This window comes from Rana temporaria, chromosome 2 (assembly GCF_905171775.1).
Source record: "Rana temporaria chromosome 2, aRanTem1.1, whole genome shotgun sequence".
Classification (NCBI taxonomy): domain Eukaryota; kingdom Metazoa; phylum Chordata; class Amphibia; order Anura; family Ranidae; genus Rana; species Rana temporaria.
In genome coordinates, this window is record NC_053490.1 from 420,068,429 (window position 1) to 420,089,779 (window position 21,351).

General features: G+C 44.0%; 1 protein-coding gene across 2 annotated transcripts in view; it reads right to left on the reverse strand.

Annotated features, from left to right (window-relative positions):
• POLA1 (DNA polymerase alpha 1, catalytic subunit) overlaps positions 1–21,351 on the reverse strand; it is a 481,679-nt gene that overhangs the window by 426,276 nt on the left and 34,052 nt on the right. For both annotated transcript variants that reach the window (XM_040338205.1, XM_040338204.1), the window contains exons 10-12: positions 10,794–10,966; positions 5,797–5,909; positions 605–721 (exon numbers count right to left, since the gene is read on the reverse strand). In XM_040338205.1, the coding sequence (XP_040194139.1) occupies positions 605–721; positions 5,797–5,909; positions 10,794–10,966 (403 nt within the window). The remainder of the gene's footprint in view (positions 1–604; positions 722–5,796; positions 5,910–10,793; positions 10,967–21,351) is intronic.

Consider the following 21,351-nt stretch of genomic DNA (forward strand, 5'->3'; position numbering starts at 1 on the left):
TTTTTGGGACCATTGTCATTTTCACAGCAAAAAGTGCTATAAAAATGCACAGTTTACTGCGAAAATGACAATTGCAGTTTAGAAATTAACCACTAGGGGGCACTGTAGGGGTTAAGTGTGACCTCATATGTGTTTCTAACTGTAGGGGGGTGTGGTTGGATGTGTGATGTCAGTGATAGTCTTTCCCTATATCAGGGAACAGAAGATCAGTGACACTGCCACAATGAACCTTCTTCAGCTCCGGTGACTGATCAAGTGAGACACCGGCGGCGATCAGGTCCGCGGTCACGGAGCTTCGGACCGGCTGGGCTTAAAGAGATACATACAGGTACGCGATTGTGCCCAGCCGTGCCATTCTGCCGACATATCGGCGTGAATGGGTCCTTAAGTGGTTAAAGGGAATTATCGCCTATTTATCTGTTTGGTTTTAACTGCAACAATGATTACTGAATTCAGGGATACATTTTCTCATCAGGTTGATGTAGGATGACCATATAAAGGTCCAAGCCGAAAATTCTCTGTATTGAAGCCTTTAGAAAATTTATCTTCAATGTAGTCTATACACAAACAAAAAACATGCACAGGATAGCCAAAAACAACCTACCTTAGACTTGAATTTCATTATCTTATATTTTTCTGAAATGTGATCATTAAATTCTTGGTACACATTCATCATAGTAACTGGAACACCTGTGTCTTTTCCTGATGGCAACTGGATTCTCTATAAAAATAAAATAATAATAATAATAATAATAATAATAATAATATTATATATATACATATATATACACACACACATTATATATATATATATATATATATATATATATATATATATATATATATATATATATATATATATATATATATATATATATATACACACACACACACACACACACACACACACACACACACACACACACACACACACACACACCAAAGCACTGAGAAAAATAGGATTTTTATACTCACCGTAAAATCCATTTCTCTGAGTTCATGGACTGACACAGCAGCATTGACCTTCGCTCTAGGAGAGACTAGGCAGAACCAAAAACAGCACTTTAAGTGTTAAAACACTTCTCAGTACAGCACCTCCCAGGGGGCGTGTCCCCGGGTACATCCCACTCTCTGGAAGCATCCAGCCTCAGTTCGTAGACAAGCAGTACAAACAAAAGAGGGGTGGGTGCTGTATCCGTCCATGAACTCAGAGAAATGGATGAGTATAAAAAAATTATTTTCTCTTTCGTTCATGGATGGACACAGCAGCATTGACCTTAGGGACGTCCCAAAGCAGTGTCAAAAATTTCGAGGGGTGGGGAAAAAAAAAAAAAACACAGCAAACCAGGTTTCACCCCAAACAAAACCAGAGTTCCTCAACCGAGGAACTTCAACCTTAAACTGCTGCCTGTAAAACCTTGCGGCCAAAGGAGGCATCCGAAGAAGCCCTCACATCCACCTTATAGCATTTTGAAAAGGTGTGGATTGACGACCAGGTCGCTGCCTTGCAAACCTGCAAGACAGATGATTGATGAGTGCGCCGCCAAGGGTCGCTGAAAGTAGACAGCTAGAACCGAGACTGCGCCTCTAGCTCATGCACCAGGGACTTAGCCCGTTCGGTAAGTGTCTGCGACACCAGAGACCCGGCCAAAACCGGTCTCACCACCGGCCCCCACCACTGTGAATATGGAGCGGGCCACAGCACTCCTATCTGCGGGGTCCTTAAAGCGGGAGCCCCTTCCACAGGTAACTTGGCAGCCTTGTTCCAAAACAAGCTTCCCAGCCTGGACACAGGGGGGTCCACTGATGGAGGAGATACCCACTGTTATGTGAAAAATATACTACAGCGCTAATTAAATAATCAATTCCACGTGCACCTAAATAAAAAAACAAATAATATAGCTGCTATCTTGAGTGATACCAAATCCAAACAGTGAAACATATAAAATATAGATGCGCTAATATTAACTTAAAAGGTGATAAAACGTACAAAGAAAAACTAATCAGGGAGAATACTCCATAAACTGTGAATTACTAATATGTCCTTAATTAGTGCACAGTGATTAGCAGGATTCCATGCAGGGAAAAAATCACTCTCTTCAATCTGAATGCTAATCCAGCCCTCCACCGCTGTGATCAGATGATACAGGCACTCACAGACAGGGATTGCATGAAAGAAAAGAGAAAAAATCTCATTGCGCAATATTCGATGACAGATCAAAAAATGTAATCAGAGCATTGACATATGCACTCACGAATCCCGGCTTTCAGTAAAGCATGAAAACGCCACTCAGTATGTTGTTTCCTCAGCTCGATCCGATGCACTCGGATTCGATCGCAGGCTCCTCCCTACGCGTTACGTCACAGGCACGCGACTTACTCATGGGTTCGTATGAACCCATGAGTAAGTCGCGTGCCTGTGACGTAACGCGTAGGGAGGAGCCTGCGATCGAATCCGAGTGCATCGGATCGAGCTGAGGAAACAACATACTGAGTGGCGTTTTCATGCTTTACTGAAAGCCGGGATTCGTGAGTGCATATGTCAATGCTCTGATTACATTTTTTGATCTGTCATCGAATATTGCGCAATGAGATTTTTTCTCTTTTCTTTCATGCAATCCCTGTCTGTGAGTGCCTGTATCATCTGATCACAGCGGTGGAGGGCTGGATTAGCATTCAGATTGAAGAGAGTGATTTTTTCCCTGCATGGAATCCTGCTAATCACTGTGCACTAATTAAGGACATATTAGTAATTCACAGTTTATGGAGTATTCTCCCTGATTAGTTTTTCTTTGTACGTTTTATCACCTTTTAAGTTAATATTAGCGCATCTATATTTTATATGATACCCACTGTTATGTTACTTTTTGCGGGGCGGCTGCTGGACCCAAAAGGGACTGGCATCTCTGATGCCTCCGCCGAATCCTCAAGTGCTTGAGTAACCCGAAATGCAGTGTCAAGAGCCCCAACAAACGCACAATCATGCGCTGACCATGAAAGAGTCATCCTCACTGTCCGTGTGGGCTTAGGCCTGCAGCATCTGACAAAAACGGAACCAGAGCCGGACGCCGCAGCGAAGCCTGATTCCGTGTCAGAAAAAACATCCCAGAAGAAGGCAGAGGGGGGGACGCTTTGTTACCCCCCTTTTTCCCCCACCACAAATGCCTCAGGGACTGTAATAACAGCATCCATAGAAGCCACAGGAACAGGGACACTAAGGGTTAACACCGGCATGTCAGTGAGAGTCACTACAACTGCCACCCTAGTACTCTGCCAGGCAGGACCACAGGACACCCTTCCAGCCGCTACAGAGAGCAGGGAAACCCCCCCCCCCCCCCCGGAGGACTCACCGCCCGACACGACCAGCCGCTGCTGAGAAGCTAAAACGCTGTCTTGTGCTGCGCCATCCCTCAAGAAAGTGTGCTTAGGCCGTCAGCGCCGTTATTCAAGTCACTAGAGGCCAAGAGCTGTACCAAGATGGCCGCCGACATACAAAACAGCCTGCGGGCTTTGAGAAAATGGCCGCCGTCTTTACAACTGCCATAAAACACAGCCGGTCACCGGCAAAATGGCGCCAAGTCTGCGTTTTAAAAAAAAAAACCATACAGTGAAGCCCCAGTGACACACGGCAACCTATAGGGCCACGGGACCCCCCCCCCCCCCCCCCGCACACATGGCAGTACACAAAGTCACTAAAAAACACCAACAGCACCCAAAGCAGCCGCAGCCCCCCGGGTCAGACTGAGCCCCCCACCTCACGGGCGTCACCCAGAAACGGGGAAGGAGGGAGAGGAAAGGGAGAGAGCAAAGCAGGGCGGACCCTCAGTTGACCTCCCCAGGAATGCACCAGCCGAAATCACCATGCCGAAGCAAGGGGACACTACTTACCCATCTTGCGACCACCAGCAGGAGGCATTCCAGACAGAACCAACATCCGCTTGCGGCATGGCTGTCAGCCCGGCGCACTGTGACACAGCCATAGAGACCGGTCATATGTGCGCCCTGGAACATATAGTTCTCCGGCCGCCCCTGGAGCAACGGGGCATGTTGTGGACGGCCTAGTGAAAGACCGGCACACGCTCGATGGCCGAACATGGGACGACTACAAAGATTCAAAATCCAGCCTGTCACCCAGTCGGCAGTTGAAAGTAGATTCCAGGATCCAAAAATGCAGGAACAAAAAACAATAAATGCGGAAAAAAAAAAAAAAAAAAAAATCTCCAGAGCAATGAGCTCCAGAAAAGCCATGCTCTCCTGACGGTAGGCAGATTAAAACTGAGAATGGATGCTTCCAGAGTAAGAATGAGCTCTGGCGTGTTCACATAGAACACGTGCAGTGCCCGCTAGGAAGTGTGCACGGCGCTGTGCTAATCACAGCCAGGGAGACATTGTCCCGATGCTCAGCTGCAGGGATCGTGAAATGCCTCCCTGGCTGTTATTAGCGCAGCGCCGTGCACACTTCCTGGCGGGCTCTGCACGTGTTCTATGCGAACACGCCAGAGCTCATCCTTATTCCAGAGAGTGGGATGTACCCAGGGGACCCCCTGGGAGGTGCTGTACTGAGAAGTGTTTTAACACTTAAAGTGCTGTTTTTTGTTCTGCCTAGTCTCTCCTAGAGCGAAGGTACATAACCCCAAGATCAATGCTGCTGTATCCGTCCATGAACGAAAGAGAAAATCACTATGTTGTGTTGTATAAGCCAAATTCTCTAGAAAGGTTTAATGGCAGAGTGACACCGCTAGTAAAAGCATTTCTTCTGCTTCCCATGCATTACAGCTGTTTATATACATTAGACAAGACGCAAGTGGTTAAACAATGGTAGACTTTATCTGGTTAAAACAAGCTCATGGCTGTAGTTGTGCACAAAGTTTTCAGGCCAGAGATCAGCTTTTCAGTAAAAGTGATCCAGGTAGCTGTAGAGCCACCCAATCACATTTACAATACTGATAATGGGAAGTCTAGGACTGGGGTAACTTTCTTCAGACAGAACATCTAGGAGAATTTAGTCACCACTCGGGATTCAGACAATGAAGTATGATCTGTGCTTAATTAGCTGCAGTGGACAGAGGTGACATCGGGGGTCTAATAGACTCCCAATGTCTCCATAAATAGATCTGCCCCTGCCATGCTGCTGTTAAAAAAAAAAAAATGTGTACATGCATCAAGACCAACAGCGACTGACACACACATGTGAGGTATTGCCATAATTAAAGAGCAACTCTGCGGATATCGATCTCTGCTATTAGAAGGTTTAAATTGACCATGGACAATTTTGAGTACCAAAATTGTACGTATCTTTGGCCAAAACAAATTGAATTTACAAATTTTTCTGACAAAAACTTAAAAAAAAAAAAAAAAAAAAACTTGTGCTAAATGTCATTTTTTTAATTTTACATTTTTTGGCAAAAAGTGAAAAACCCAAGGGCGTATAAAAACCACCAAAAGAAAGGTCTATTTGTGTGGGGAAAAAAAAAAAAAAATGGGTACAGCGTTGCATGACCACACAATTGTCAGCGCTGAAAGTTGGAAATTGTCCTGGGCAGGAAGGGGGTAAAAGTGCCCCGTATTGAAGCAGTTAAAATGGAGGTAAGGAGGCATTGTACAGCCTAAAATCCTCTATGAAGAGTGACCCAAACAATGATTGCTCTTCAAAAGGTCATTTCTAGTCTGAACAAGTCCTCAGGGCTATTTTACTCAATATGGATCACACTTCAGAGAGCATTTGACAACACCTGCTTCACCGTCTACTTTAACCCCTTAAGCTATGCAGTAGTGCAACTTTGAATGGGGCCTTACCGTTTCACGTGGTAGAAGGTAAATGGTTCTCTCAATATTTTTCACATTAACACAGCAACTGACAAATGCTTCTGCTGACTCGATCCAAACTTTTCCAAACAAATACACAACACCTGTAGTATGGCAAATGGCAAAAGTAAATGAGGTACCGAGCAAGTAAGATTGCTTTAATCAAATAATACGTTATAAAACAAAAAATTACCCATTCAGCAACAATATGATTCAGGAACTATAAAAACGCACTTAAAGGATTTCCTGTGCCATTAAAAACGGAAATCAAAGCATAAATGGAGCCGACACTTCTGGAGAAAGTCTTGATAAATGTTTCCCCCCCACCCCCCAATATGTAACAAAACGGTGAGGGCTAATGCGTTTCCACGGGAGCCTTGTTCACAGCACAACACACAATATCAAACTACACACATATATACATATACAATTAAGAGATGGTATAATGCACTTCCTCCAATTAGATGACTTCATCAATCAAGGTAAAATGGAAAACACTGCTGCTGGTGTACACCCCCCTATTAAGAGTGAAGCACATGATGAGAGAAAGAATTATAAAAATATACTGGGTAAGCAAGCTGGAATCGCATACAATAAAAGTAAATGCATTTAAATTCATGAATGATGTCAAAACATGTAAGCAATCATCTGAGGAAAAGCTCTACATCATATCTCAAGTTCATACCAGATGGAATCCTGGTATGGAGGTTGAATATCCACCATATTTAAAGTTTTAGTAGCTTGCGGTGTACATCACTCCCACGTGGCAAACTCCTAACCTTTTACAATTTGTAAGTTTGGCAGATGAACTTTGTAGGCACAACACGGTTGAATATATAAAAATCTATGCTTTATTAAAAGGGATCTACAATATCACAGGCATCTTTGCTGTCCAGAGGGCTGTCACCCCAAACAGAGATACTCAAGCAATAATTTAAGACAAGATACTCCTTGAGGCACACTATCCTATGGATCTTGGCCATGTCTGATAATAGGGAAATCTTACTCTAAATTGCAAGCGTCAGGCTGGTGGGCAGTTTACTAGCCCCCTAAAAATTGGGGATCTTTGATGACCCCATCCGCTGTACCTTGTTTTTAAGTTTGTTTCCCTTAGCTTTGAAGTCAATTTGAGGACAAACCCATGGTTGTTTTGCCGATTGCGTTCTCCGTGTGCTGCTCTCACCGTTTATCTCCTGAATAATTTGCATTAAAACTCCTGAGGAAGCGTTCTCCACGCGCAACATGTCAAGTTAAGCAGTATGCGACACACCGCCTTTGTTAATAACCGCACTATTAGTATACTCTATTACAGGAAGCGACCTTGTGTCCTCGTTTTCAGTATACTATAAGAATCTCCTTATGTAGCACTACCCCTGAAGGAGCTGCTGGTTTAGATTTGGGCCTGTTACCTTTCTGTTCCTTGTGCTTGTCTCAGGGGTTCTCCTTGAAGAGGTGGTTAAATAAATGTCTGTGCCAAACACACAGTCTCTTTCTCCCTCCTGCAGAGAGGGTTTTTTTTTTTTTAAGTAAACTTCAGAAAAGAGGGATGGAGGCTTAGGGGAGATTCAGGCATCTTGCTTGCGAATCGCAGATATTCTCCTAGGTCCAGAGGAACAACTGTCTCCACACTGGACTCAGCGACCACCAAATAGGCCCACTCTCACTGGACTAGCAGCCGGTGCGAAGCTCGATCAAAAGATAGTCTCTGCCACAGACTTGGTGAAAGTAGAATTGGTTCAATAGTCTCTGCCACAGACTTGGTGAAAGTAGAATTGGTTCAATAGTCTCTGCCACAGACTTGTGTAACTACACACTGGGTTAACTTCTGAAGAAAAGAGCACAGCTCACAGTGCCAGGATCTCTTAGCCGTTCCGGCAGCATTGTTAGGGAACAGTCTATACATCCCTGAGGCCAGGAGGGCCCTCAGCTCCGGATCAGGCAAAACCCACAAAATGGTGTCTGCCCCTTAAGTACCCTCTCCCAGAATGCACCGCGGGTTAACCATGCCCCCTGAGCCACTTCTGAAAAAGGAATACCCAATACATTCAACCTGTTGCATTTCCAACCTTGACCAGTGGTGACAGTGACACCTACTGTCAAGTGGACAAACGTGCAACCCAGTTGAACTGAAACAGAACCACAATTTGAATACAATCTTTCTGAGCCAAACTAATGCTCAGACAACTATAATTTTAACATTTAGCACCCACTCATTGGGAGCAGGGTGCTACACTTTTATGGTTTTTCTAGGTGGTGTGTTACTGTTATTCCAAGTTTTATTTTGTCATTATTAATGGTCAATGTTGTTATTTTTCATTCTGTATTGTATATCCCTTTTAATAAAGCATAGATATTTATATATTCAACTGTGTTGTGCCTACAAAGTCCATCTGCCAAACTTACCAATTTTAATAACTTACTATTTCTTGATGTGGCACTGTGTACTTTTTATCATTACCACAGTACCACTCTGATGTGACCCCCAATCATGCAAACTCATAACCCTTTCAAGGCCATAAAAAAAGATGACATGTTACCCACATGATGGTGCTTGAAATGTTGACACATTCGATAAGCCCTTGTCTGTAAAATATGAGGCACCAAGGTCTTCCTTGGTTCGTGGGCTCCAGCTGCCAAAACGGGCAGGCCGTGATGACAGCCTTGGCACACAACTTTGAAGGAACAGCATGAATATGCTGTTCCATTAGAGCGCATGCACAAGTGACACCACCAGCTGCCAAACAAGTGAATAGCTCCTAAACTGTGCACGTTTAGGAGATATTAATTTTACCTTCATGTAAGCTTTATTATAAGCTTAACTGTAGGTTAAAAAAAAAAAAATCACAAAGTGGCATTTACTGCCATTTTAAAAAGTTTTAGCTGAAGTCTACCCCCAATTTGTTTAGTATAAAAATCTGCTAGTACATGAAACACTACCCTCCCACCAGTCTGACAACGTTGATATCCAAAAGGGGTCTCCATTGTTCCATCACCCAGAGTGTAGGCACCAATACAAGTGGTGTATTATTGGCCAGATTACTAGGGGGAAAAGGGCCCCAAAAAATTGTTTAACCACTTAAGGACCTTGCCTGTTTTTCAGACTTGGTATTTACAAGGTAAAACATTTTTTTTGCTAGAAAATTTAGAACCCCCAAACATTATATATTTTTTTTCTAACACCCTAAATAATAAAATGGCGGTCATTGCAATACTTTGTCACACCCTATTTGCGCAGTGGTCTTACAAGCACACTTTTTTTGGAAAAAATTCACTTTTTTTTTAATTAAAAAATAAGACAACAGTAAAGTTAGCATAATTTTTATTTTTTATATTGTGAAAGATAATGTTACGCCGAGTAAAATTATAGCCAACATGTCACACTTCAAAACTGCGCCCGATCGTGAAATGGTGTTAAACTTTTACCCTTAAAAATCCATAGGCGAGGTTTAAAAAATTCTATAGGTTGCATCTTTTGAGTTACAGAGGAGGTCTAGGGCTAGAATTATTGTTCTGTAAACATCCCTTGTAATAGAAAAAAGCATGACAGGTCCTCTTAAATATGAGATCTAGGGTCAAAAAGACCTCAGATCTCATATTTAGACTAAAATGCAATAAAAATTAAAAATAAATTGTCATTTGAAAAAATGCCTTTAAAGCGGTGGTTCACCCTAATGAAACTTTTTTTTTTATAGCATTAAATTATGCATAGCAGCGCGAGCTACAGTATGCCTGTATTGATTTTTTTAGCCCCGTACTCACTGTGCAATCCTCTATAGAAGATTCCGACTCCCCGCGGGGAATGGGCGTTCCTATCAAGAGGGAGGATGATTGACGGCCGGCTATGGCACGTCACACTTCTCCGGAAATAGCCGAAATAGGACTTGGCGCTTCACGGCGCCTGCGCATAGTCTGTGCGCAGGCGCCGTATAGCACCGTGAAGAGCCGAGACCTGTTCCGGCTATCTTCGGGGAGCGTGACGTGCCATAGCCGGCCGTCAATCATCCTCCCTCTTGATAGGAACGCCCATTCCCCGCGGGGAGTCGGAATCTTCTATAGAGGATTGCACAGTGAGTACGGGGCAAAAAAAATCAATACAGGCATACTGTAGCTCGCGCTACTATGCCTAATTTAATGCTCAAATGTTGTTAGTGTGGGTGAACCACCGCTTTAAGAAGCATGGGCGGAAGTGACGTTTTGGCGTCGCTTCCACCCTGCTATACTATGGAGACGGGTGGGGGCCATCTTGCCCTCACTCGTATCCCAGCCATGCAGGATGAAGGACCCAATCGCCTCGGCTGCTGCTGGAGGCTCCGGTTAATCGGCGGAGGGCGCAGGAGAGCGGCGGGAGGGGTGGCCCCTCTCCCGCCACCGTTATCGCCGCAGAGACCACTGTTATCGTTAACAGGACCGCTCACAGGAAAGATGGATATCTTGGTTGTGGCAGAAGCCGCTGCCGTTACCGAGATTTCTTTAAAGTGCTGATGTATATATACACGTGAGTGGGTCCTTAAATGGATAATATCACTTAAAAGGGATCAATACAGGGCAAAGGAGGGCAAATCCAGGAAGATCCGATAAAACTGAAGTGGGAATGCAAGACATCTTGGGTGGAATACTTTTAAAAAAGCCTTTTAAAGTTTAACCTTTTAAAGTTTTTAGTGAACACAAAGGGCCTGTGGTGTAAAAGATGGGATAAGGGCAAGCATGTGTATTGCCTGTACTTCCTTTCATCTTGGTAATTGACACTTGCCTCAAGTCCTATATCAATTGCTACATGACTGATCAATGCCACAATAGAAACACCAATTAACCACTGCTGCTCTCCTCAATTCTATGTCTATGTGTAAAGAGCATGGCATCTGATTGTGAATTGGATCCATGCCTCCTGGGTCTGCCATCAGTAGCCTCTGGGTCAGCACTTGCAGATTGCATTATTGCCTTGATGGTATTTGAAGACTGAGGGGAAAAAATAAATAAAAAAATCTCACCTCGCTGGTTGTAATGGTCTTCATAAGCATCCAACCAATAAAACCTAAAGACTTGATCTCCATCTTCACCCGTTACTAAAGGAAGGAGGCTGGAGTCTAACTGAACTTCGGTTGTCATAGGTTCGGTCTCATTTGCCATTTGGTCCCAGCAAGACTCGGAGGCTGTACAATTTCTGAAAAAGAAAAAAAAAAAAAGTAACAAATGTATTTGATGTGGGTTAGATGACCCGACATCTTTAACAGGTAAAATTGTATTAAGTTTCTTTCCTTAGAATAGGAAACAACAGTAGTCTCAAAAGTAAAAATCAGCATATGCTCCATTTTCTGAAAAACAGTAAACATTTAAAAAGGGTAAAACTAAAAAAGGAGATGAATAAGCTGGTGTTCGACAGAAGAAAAAAAGTGAGAGAACAGAGCAGAATTTAAAGGCACCAACAGCGCCACATTTAAAGCGTTAAAGCTGAATTCTGGGCGTTTCAGTGCGGGTACAGCCCCACTAAAATGTTAACTTTTACCGCGCACTTTTTTCCTCTTAAAATAAGGGGAAAATCGTGGGTGCGCGATATACCCGCGCTCCGTTTGAACACCTCCGCCGACATATACCGAGCGCAGTACACTCTGGTACATTCGGCCAGGCTCGGCTTTGCTCGTGGTCACGCTCTGACGTTTATGCGTGAGAAGCTGAGCGTGGCCGAACATGCCCGAGTGTACTGTGCTCGGTATAGGTCGGCGGAGGCGTTCAAACTGAGCGCGGGAAGCGGGGATTCGACTCGGAGACATCGCGGGAGAAGCCGGGAGGACACCACTGAGGCCGCAGATGGACCAGACAAGGCCGCCGAGCAAGACACCAAAACTGCACCAAGTAATAAAATGATTTTTTTTTACAGGAATTTCGGGTCTACGTTACGGGTGCACGCTATACGCCGGAGCGCCCAATACCCCGATAAATACGAATATATATATATATTTTTTGTTTTGTTTTATCGCATACTGCTAAAAACGCATCTCATTTAAAAAGTCCCATAACCTCCCCCCCTTCTATCCATTTACAGGGATGGAGGCCTGTGGTAGTTCTATCATAGGCCTCATGTAAAGTCCCAACCCTATCCCCCCTTTTTTTGTCTAAAGGAGAGAAGAGTGGCGATATACTTGCCTAATCCCCTAATGTTCCCAAAATACTGGTCACTACAGCTCCTGCCCACCCACGGTCTTGTGTGGTGGACTGTTCCTAAAGTCATCATGCCCATAGAGATGCTGTGGACATGAAGACTTTAGGAACAGGCCACCTCTGGATTGTGAGAGAGTGCAGTTTGCAGCTGGAGCAGGGGATCAGTTGATTATACAGCTTTTTGCTCACCTCTTGGCAAAACGAGCAGTTAACCATTGTAATACAAACACAGCCCCACTGTACGGGGGGAATGGAGTTTGAGCTTTAAAAATAAACACAACCATAAGACATTTGCATTTTTTACGCTAAAATTACAGGGCAGAAACGACTGTCTATACTGCCATGAAAAAACTCACATGCCTGCCAAGTAGCGTTCTCATTCTGCAGAGCCAATACATTGTGGTTGATTTCCTTAAGATGCTGTGTATCTAATCCCACTGCTGTGGGATTGCCTGCCTTTGACCAGCACCAGCAACTTCAAGAGGTGGAAAACATAAGCATGGCGGGATATAGTCCATACAGTGTGGCAAGCAAAACAAGATGAGCACTACCTAGATAATAGGTGGACGTGCATAGCTGTCACCCTTTTCCAGAAATTAGCTATAAGTGTCAGAATCAGGTATTGCTTGTAGGATTAAAACATTTTCGTACTCCCTCATTCACTTTTGTTAATAATACCCTCTACAAAAGCATTGGACACTAGCAAACATAACTGCAGGCCAGCACAGGATAAAACCCTCCTACTTCCGGCTTCAGTTTTAAAATCGAGAGGATGATCATGAACAGAGGTGGGGCCTGTGTCCCTCAATGGACTCCAGGAAAATATTTTATTGCAAAAATACTACTTTCTTTCTTGTCTATTGTGGAGCAAATCCAAATATAACTGAAGTGTGGTAACATTGCAAACAAATGTTAACTGGCCCAAAAAGAAAAAGCTTATTCCCAAAGCTGGAATCATAAAAGACCTGGCAAAAATTAAAGAATGTGTAAACAGAAGACAAGCCTTGTAAATCTGGAAAAAAAAGTTGCTAGATGTCAAAAAGCCCAAGTACTCACAAAATCTGGTAGAGTGCATCATAACAGGAAAGGCTAGAACCTGACCCGTGAGACCATATATTTGAATGATGGTCTGTTTAAGGCACCTAGAAATGATGGAATGAGAAGCAGGTGCATCCATCCAGAATAACAAACGGAATTAATCTTTCTAAAGGGAGTAAACTCACTAATCCACATCTAGATAATGTAGGAAAATTTCCTTTTAGTGAATTGCAGAGAGGACTAACAATGCCCTGGTTAAGGTAAAGGGCAGAAAATACCTTTGGCAAGAAGGAGGTCCTATGCCTTTTGTTTGCATGCAAAACTAGAAAGGATTCCTTACAAGACAAGGCCATCAAGTTCAAACACTCAACTCGCAAAAGTAAAAGTACAACTATAGGCAAATCTTTTTCTCTTGTTTTGGATAGAGTAATGGATAACACCTGTTTTTTTGCCATGTCTCATTATGGAGATGTGCCTTCACTTCTTGTTCAAAAGCCATAGCAAGTGGGAGAAAATCCCCAAAAATTAAAGGGAATACCCCTTGGACAATTTGGGATTTACATTTACTTTTAATGGTAAACAGGAGAAATAGAGATGGCAACATTTCCCTAATGTAGACAGAGATGGCAATAAAACCATAAGGTTTTCTAATCCCTTTCCAATATCCCCCCAAAAAAAAAAAAAAAAGTTGCCTTTAGTTGTACTTTGGGCCAGCAACCCTGAAGCAGGATGGTAAATCAGCCCTCAAAACAGAAGATCCAAACAATCTCAAAAGAGCCCGAAGAGGCTCATCAGTTCAAAAATGCCACATCCACCTAGGCCAATCCAGAGCAATGAAAATTACCAGAGTAATAAGAATGAAGCTTCAGACGAGGAAATGCACAGATCAAGGTGTGCTAATCTCAGAAGATTGATGTACACCAGTGCTAGGGCGGTGTCTGACTGCAACGACAGGCTGACTAGTACTACTCCCAGCCCAACAGGTTGGCATCAGTGGTGAAAATTTTCCAAAATACAGGAAGAAAAGGACTTCTGATTCCAGAGCCAGATTCCTGAGACACCAGACGAGGGACAACATAGTACCAGAGGTCAACAGATATGAGTTTTTCTCAGGCCGGTGCCGATATATGATGCAGATATTTTAGGCCAATTTTTTATTTTTTTAAACTCACCCACTCCCCCTGCTTGCTCCCGTCACTCTACCACACACTTGATGTCCTCAGTACCGATGGCACTGGCAGATAGCACTGGCAGGTCGCAGTGGTTGGCAGGTGGCACCGATTGGCACTGGCAGATGGCACATCAAAAACACACCAGAATACATCTAAACCAGGGTTTGACAAATTTATGAATCTAGGAGCCAGCTAAAAAAGTTAGGAGCCAGAAAACGCACCCCGTCCCGACGAGCTTGCGCGCAGAAGCGAACACATACGTGAGCAGCGCCCGCATATGTAAACGGAGTTCAAACTAGGGCCGAAACAACTAATCGATTAATCGACAACTAATCGATTATGAAATTAATCGATTACAATTTTCATAATCGATTAATCGGCCAGTAACATAATGGGGTTAAAAAAACAAAAGTAATCCCTTTATAGTACAAAAAAGCAAATCGCTACTGTAAATATTACTTTCACTGTCCCACAGTAAAAAAATTAACCCCTTACAGTAGCAATTGTTTGCTCTTTTTGTACTTTTTTTTTTTTTTTAACCCCATTAAGTTACTAAACATCTCAGGCCTGGGTTCACACCTCAGTTTTTTGGTGCTTTTTGCAGAAACACACTACAGTTCATTTACATGTCTTCCTATGGGACACATTCCAAATACGCAGCAGCTGAAAAAAAAATCATGGATGTGAAAGGGCAAGGACTTTTTAACGCAAAACGGTGCTATTTTGTTTTGTTTTTTGTTTCAATATACTTCAATGGAGAAGCTGCAGAAAAACATGTAATGTGTTTTTGCGGAAATTCGTGTTTTGTAATCTGCCCAACAACAAATTGGCCCAAAAAAATAAAAAAAATGCTATTTTTTTTTTTAAGGCCATTATCCGATTAATCGAAACAATAATCGGCCAACTAATCGATTATGAAAATAATCGTTAGTTGCAGCCCTAGTTCAAACCACACGTGATTGGTAGAGCGAGAGCAATAATTCTAGCCCTAGACCTCCTCTGTAACTCAAAACATGCAACCTGTAGATTTTTTTTAAACGTCGCCTATGAAGATTTTAAAGGGTAAAAGTTTGTCGGCATTCCACGAGCGGACGCAATTTGAAGCGTGACATGTTGGGTATGAATTTACTCGGCGTAACATTATCTTTCATAATATTAAAAAAAAAAAAAATGGGGATAACTTAACTGTTGTCTTATTTTTTTAAATTAAAAAAAGTGTAATTTTCCCAAAAAAGTGCGCTTGTAAGACCACTGAGCAAAAGAAAGTATTGCAACAATCGCCATTTTATTCTCTAGGGCAGGGGTGTGCAATTAGCGGACCTCCAGCTGTTGCAAAACTACTAAGTCCCATCATGCCTGTGCCTCTGGATGTCATGCTTGTGTCTGGCAGAATCTTGCTATGCCTCATGGGACTTGTAGTTCTGCAACAGCTGGAGGTCCACTAATTGCATATCCCTGCTCTAGGATAGATATATATATATATATATATATATATATATATATATATATATATATATATATATATATATATATATATATATATATATATATATATATATATATATAATGTTTGGGGGGTTCTAATTAGAGGGAAGAAGATGGCAGTGAAAATAGTGAAAAATGACATTAGAATTGCCGTTTAAAGCGGGGGTTCACCCAAAAAAAAAAAATGTAATATTACATCTAGCAGAGCCAGCATAGTAAAGGCATTTACTTACGGCGGTTCCGATGACTGCGGGACTGGGCGTTATTATCCTTCCGTTCGATGATTGGCGGCTTGTGAAACAGGTGACCTGTCGCACAACGCGCGTCACCAGATGTCGGGAAATAGCCGAGCTGCGAGTCGGCACTATACGGCGCCTGCGCAGTCAGCTCTACACGGCGGGCGCAGGCGCCGTATAGTGCCGACTCGCAGCTCGGACATTTACGGAAATCTGGTGACGCGCGTTGGTCACCTGTTTCACAAGCTTGTTTCACAAGCCGTCAATCATCGAACAGAAGGATAGGAACGCCCAGTCCCGCAGTCATCGGAACCTTGAGGCAAGGATAGGAACGCCCAGTCCCGGAGTAATCAGAACGCGGAAGCCCTGGACCAAATCAGAATATAAGGGTAAGTACGAAGAAAAAAAAAAAAAAAACCTGCCGAAAGTATATGCCCTTACTATGCTGGCTCTAATGTTAAAAAAATCGTTTTTAGGATGAACCTCCACTTTAACTTGTAATGCTAACGGCCACCACCAGAAGGCGCCAGCTCACACAAGGAAGAGCTGGGGACTTCACAAGGCTGCAAAGCCACGGCCTCAATTATCAGACATCACGGGTCCCCGGCGATCGAGCGGCGGCCGAAGATATTTTAGGGGGGTATTTTATTTTTTTTCAAAATTGTCGCTCTATTTTCATTAATAGCGCAAAAAAAAAAAAAACCTGCCGAGGTGATCAAATACCACCAAAAGAAAGCTCTATTTGTGGGGGGGGGGGGGGGGACACACAATTTTGTTTGTCGCACGACCGTGCAATCATCAGTCAAAGCAAGGCAGTGCCGATTCACAAAAAGTTCTCTGGTCTTTGGCCAGCCAAATGGCCTGGGCTTAAGTGGTTAAACAAGCTTTGCACTCCCCTTACTACAGGATGGGATTATTTAATGTCTTTAGGGTGCAAGTGGCATAATCTGCAGTGTTGCATTCAACAACTACAATTCCGGCCTATCCCCGATTGGTTGATATAGAAGAGGCCAGAGCTTACATTTACCGTATTTATCGGCGTATAACGCGCACTTTTTTGCCCTGAAAATCAGGGCAAAATCGTGGGTGCGCGATATGCGCCGATACCCGCTTTCCCAGGGCCGAGTTTGAATACTGCGCCGGCATATGCCGAGCGCAGTACACTCGTGTATAGTCGGGCAGTTTCGGCTCCTCTCGCGCTGACGTCCTGGACGTACAGGACGTGAGCGCGAGTGTAGCCGAGACTGCCCGACTATACACGAGTGTACTGCGCTCGGTATATGCTGGCGCAGTATTCAAACTCGGCACGGGAAAGCGGGAAACGAGCGGGGAAGACGCCACACCCGACGAAGAGGACACCCGCAGACGGACGCTGGACCCGACGAGGCCGCCGCGCAAGACACCAAACTAAGTACAAAAATCTTTTTTCCACATGAATTTCAGGGCAACTTTAGGGGGTGCGCGCTATAAGCGGGAGCGCGCTATACCCCAATAAATACTGTACTTATTTGGAACTGCGGTGCAGAAGATCACTTTGTATGCACCCCACAGACATTAAATGGACCCTTTAAAACCCCCTGCTGAACAAATGGGGTCCCAGTAAGTTGCTGCAGGGCTGTGCCGTAACGCAGCCCCCACAGACAGTTACCATTTCATAATTTTCCTGGAATTCTGCCTTAGACCCCGCCCACACTTGGCGATTTGGAATGGCCTGGCAGAAATGGTGCGATTCTGCCTGCGATTCCAAATCATGGGAAAATGTGAAGCAAGCATTCGGATTATTCTTAATTGCACCCCAAACATGGTAAGATCCTGTCACATGACAGAATCGCATGGCAATAGATCAAAAACGTGCAGGGGACAATTTTTTCATTTTTTGGGGGTAATTTCGGCTGTCTTGAAAACCCCTAGTGAGGGAAACTTCCCTTCCTGCCAATATCGGGGTGCACATCATTTTTATTTTCTCCCACAAGTTTCTCCACCTTGATCTAAATCGGTCCCCCGGTCCTGATCTCTTCTATATCAATCCACCGCAACAATTGGAGGGATTACAATAAAAGAGGCTGGGTGTTTAATAAGAAACAGAAGCACTGCAGATTACTCCACTGTACCCGCAAGTGAAGAATCAGTCCCCTTTCTGACTCCATTCATTTTAGTGGGTCGGCATAACTGCCAGGCAACCAGAATTTTTATATGAAGGTCAACATTGGTCATCCCCGTGTCCCTGTCATGTTGGGTTTATTTATTGTGCCTGATTCTGGAATGTTGAACTTTTCTCTCTATAAATTTGATGTTGTATAAAAAATAAATATATATGAAATGTAGGTGAAGGTGCCAAATCCGATTCTTCTTTTTAAATCGCAGATGTACGCGCTATTTACTGCAGACACAACTCACAAGGCAGGTCTGCCCCAGTGAGCAAGACAGAATGCAATGTTCACATGGAGGCTCCACCAGCATGCATTGTTCACAAAGAATCTTCCAGAATGTGACATTCATGTTGAGACTCGAGCACAATGTACCGCTTATGTTGAGAACCCACCAAAATACCAGGGCAGCCATAGGAATATCTCATCCCATGGAGATAAGGGAAAGCTTACAGAAAAGGATAGCCAGATCCTGGTGGTAGGGGGATTCGGTTATTAGGAGGGACAGAGAGCAATTTGTCAGAATGAGCCCAAATCGACGAACAGTATATGGTTTCCCGGGTTTGGGACATTGCAGATCGGATGGACAGATTGTTAGATGGGGCTGGGGAAGACCCAGCTGTCATAGTACATATTGACACCGACGGCAATATTAGAAGAAAATGGAATGCCCTACCAAATGATTTCAGGGACTTGGGCGCTTTATTGAAGATAAGAACCTCAAAAAGTTGTACACTGCCTGTACAGCGAGCCACACCAAGGAGACAGCAGGCGCTTAATAAGTAGCTGAAACTGGTGCAGGATGAAGGGGGTTTGGCTTCATGGAGACCTGGACTGACTTTTCAATTGGTTACTTACTCTACAGCAAGGATGGATTGCACTTAAATGAGTAGGGTGTAGCTCTGTTGGGAAAGAAAATAACTAAAAAGTTGGAAAAAGTGATTTGCTAGTGAACATGAGGGAGAGGATATTCAAGTCAAGCCATCATCACCGGAGAGTACACCAACTACGTCATCACTTTGAAAGATTCTCATCTCTTCTCACCAACAGGAGTGCCTCAGTATCTTTTCTGGCTAGCCCAAGTTTTGTGTGTGGAGGATAGGGAGTGTTAGGGAATATCTACCCTCAGGAGGTACCGTCCCCAATACGGTAAATACTAGAACCCAAAAATGTCCATCGTAATCACCTGGAAAAAAAAAGTGCCCGAGATGTTGGTGGTAAACAGCCTGCCAGGCCTGGGGGGAACCAAACCAAATCATCCAAAAGCTACATCATATGCAAGAGTCGCCAAGAGTGTAAACGTAGACATGAAGATTTACGGTTCATCAAAAATATCACATTCTAAAAAGGGAAAAGTAGAACAAGGGGGAGAGGAGGAGGGGAAGGGAAGGAGAGGTTGGAGGAAAGGGGGTGAGGGTTGGGGGGAACCCCTACACCCCTTCCTTTACCCCAACCCCCCTCCTTTCCTCCGTCTCTCTTCCACACACCCCCCTGTTCTACCTTGCCCTTTCCAATGTGATATTTTTGATTAACCTTAAATCTACATTTACACGCTTGGCAGCTCTTGGATATAAGGCAGCTTTTGAAGGCCTTGGTTCAGTGCCCCCTGGGCCTAGCAGGATGTTTACCACCAACATCTCAGGCACTTTTTTTTATAGGTGATTATATTTGATTGATGTATTGTCAATCGACATTAAGTAGTTGATTACGTTGTGAAGTTTGGAGTCCAGTAGATTTTTTGGGCATGTGTTGCACCGGCTATAAGAGGGTTGGAAGCCGGTATGTTTTTGAGGTGTGTACGTACTTACATACATACATACATACATACATACATACATATAAAAATTGTGGTTTAGGTTAAGTTTGGATTTCTTCTGTAGGTGCTTTGAGTGGACATAACTGATGTACCCCGCTCTGTGGGGGCGGGCCTTAGAGAACAGAGGCTACATATGGGCAGCACAGAGGCTTAGTGGTTAGCCTTGAAGCACAGGGGTCCTTGATCCAAACCCTGGCCAGGACACTATCTGCATGGAGTTTGCATGTTCCCCCTGTGTTTGCATGGGCAGCTATGCTCACCACTGCACCACCAACGAAAGGCAGCATGTCTTTGTAGTGTGGGAGGAAACCGGAGGATACTCCTGCAGCTGCCCCGGGTTCGATTCCCGGCCAACACCATCTCCAAGTACTTGGAGTCCACAGAGAAAAGCACTATAACAAGGTCAATGCTGAATATACATTAGCAGTAGAATAAAGAATGAATGCATCAAAAATACACCAGAGAGCATCCATGCATACACCAGAGAGCATCTAAATGCATCCAAAATACATCAGAAAGCACCCATATGTATCAACAACACACCAGAGTGCATCTAAACACATCGAAAATACACCAGAGAGCAGCTAAATGCATCACATATACACTCAACTGCATCTAAACTAGGGGTAGACAACTAGGGGTAGACCGATATGGGTTTTCCTCTGGCTGATGCCGATATTTAGAAATTGGGACGGCCGATATATGATGCCGATTTTTATAATAAAAAAAAAAAAAACACACACCACCTCACCCACTCTACTCCTCCCTGCTTGCTCCTGTCACTACCACACACTTTATGTCATTGGTGTAGTTGGGACTGACTGTTACTGGCCGGTGGCACTGGTTTGGAACCGACAGATGGCACTAGCAGGTTTCACACTAAGCCGATAATGTAATGGTGTGTAAAACTGACATGTAACAGAGAGGAGATAGAAGCTGTCAATATTGAACTTGATGTCGGGGTGGGCCAATGATTGAGCTTCTTAAGGGGTGAAGCTACATACAAGTAGCGTTCCGCCCAGATCCCATTGACTGGTGTTTGATAGCTGCTGGGTGCTGCCCACCCCCCAACATCAAGCTCAATTTTGACAGCTCCTCTCTCCCTGCATTCAGTTACGTGTCAGTTTCACACACTCAGCAGCTCTGGCAAGCATTACCTGCTGCGCCGAGTGTGGAGAAGGGAGGAGGAACACTTGTGGGTGCGGTCAGTGTTAAATATCGGCCTAATTTGGATAATTATCGGCCGATGCATCAAAAATCGACCGATAGTTGGCACTGGCAGGTGGCACCCATCGGCACTGGCGGGTATGAAACTGACAAATAACTGAATGTAGAGAGAAGCCGTCAAATTCAGCGGTAATGACGGGGTGGGCGGGACCCAGCAGCTATCAAACACAAGACAATGATTGGGTCGCTTAAGAAAGTGGGCGGGGCCACATACACGTAGCAGCCCGCCCAGATCCCAATGGCTGTTGCTTGATAGCTGTGGTCTCGCC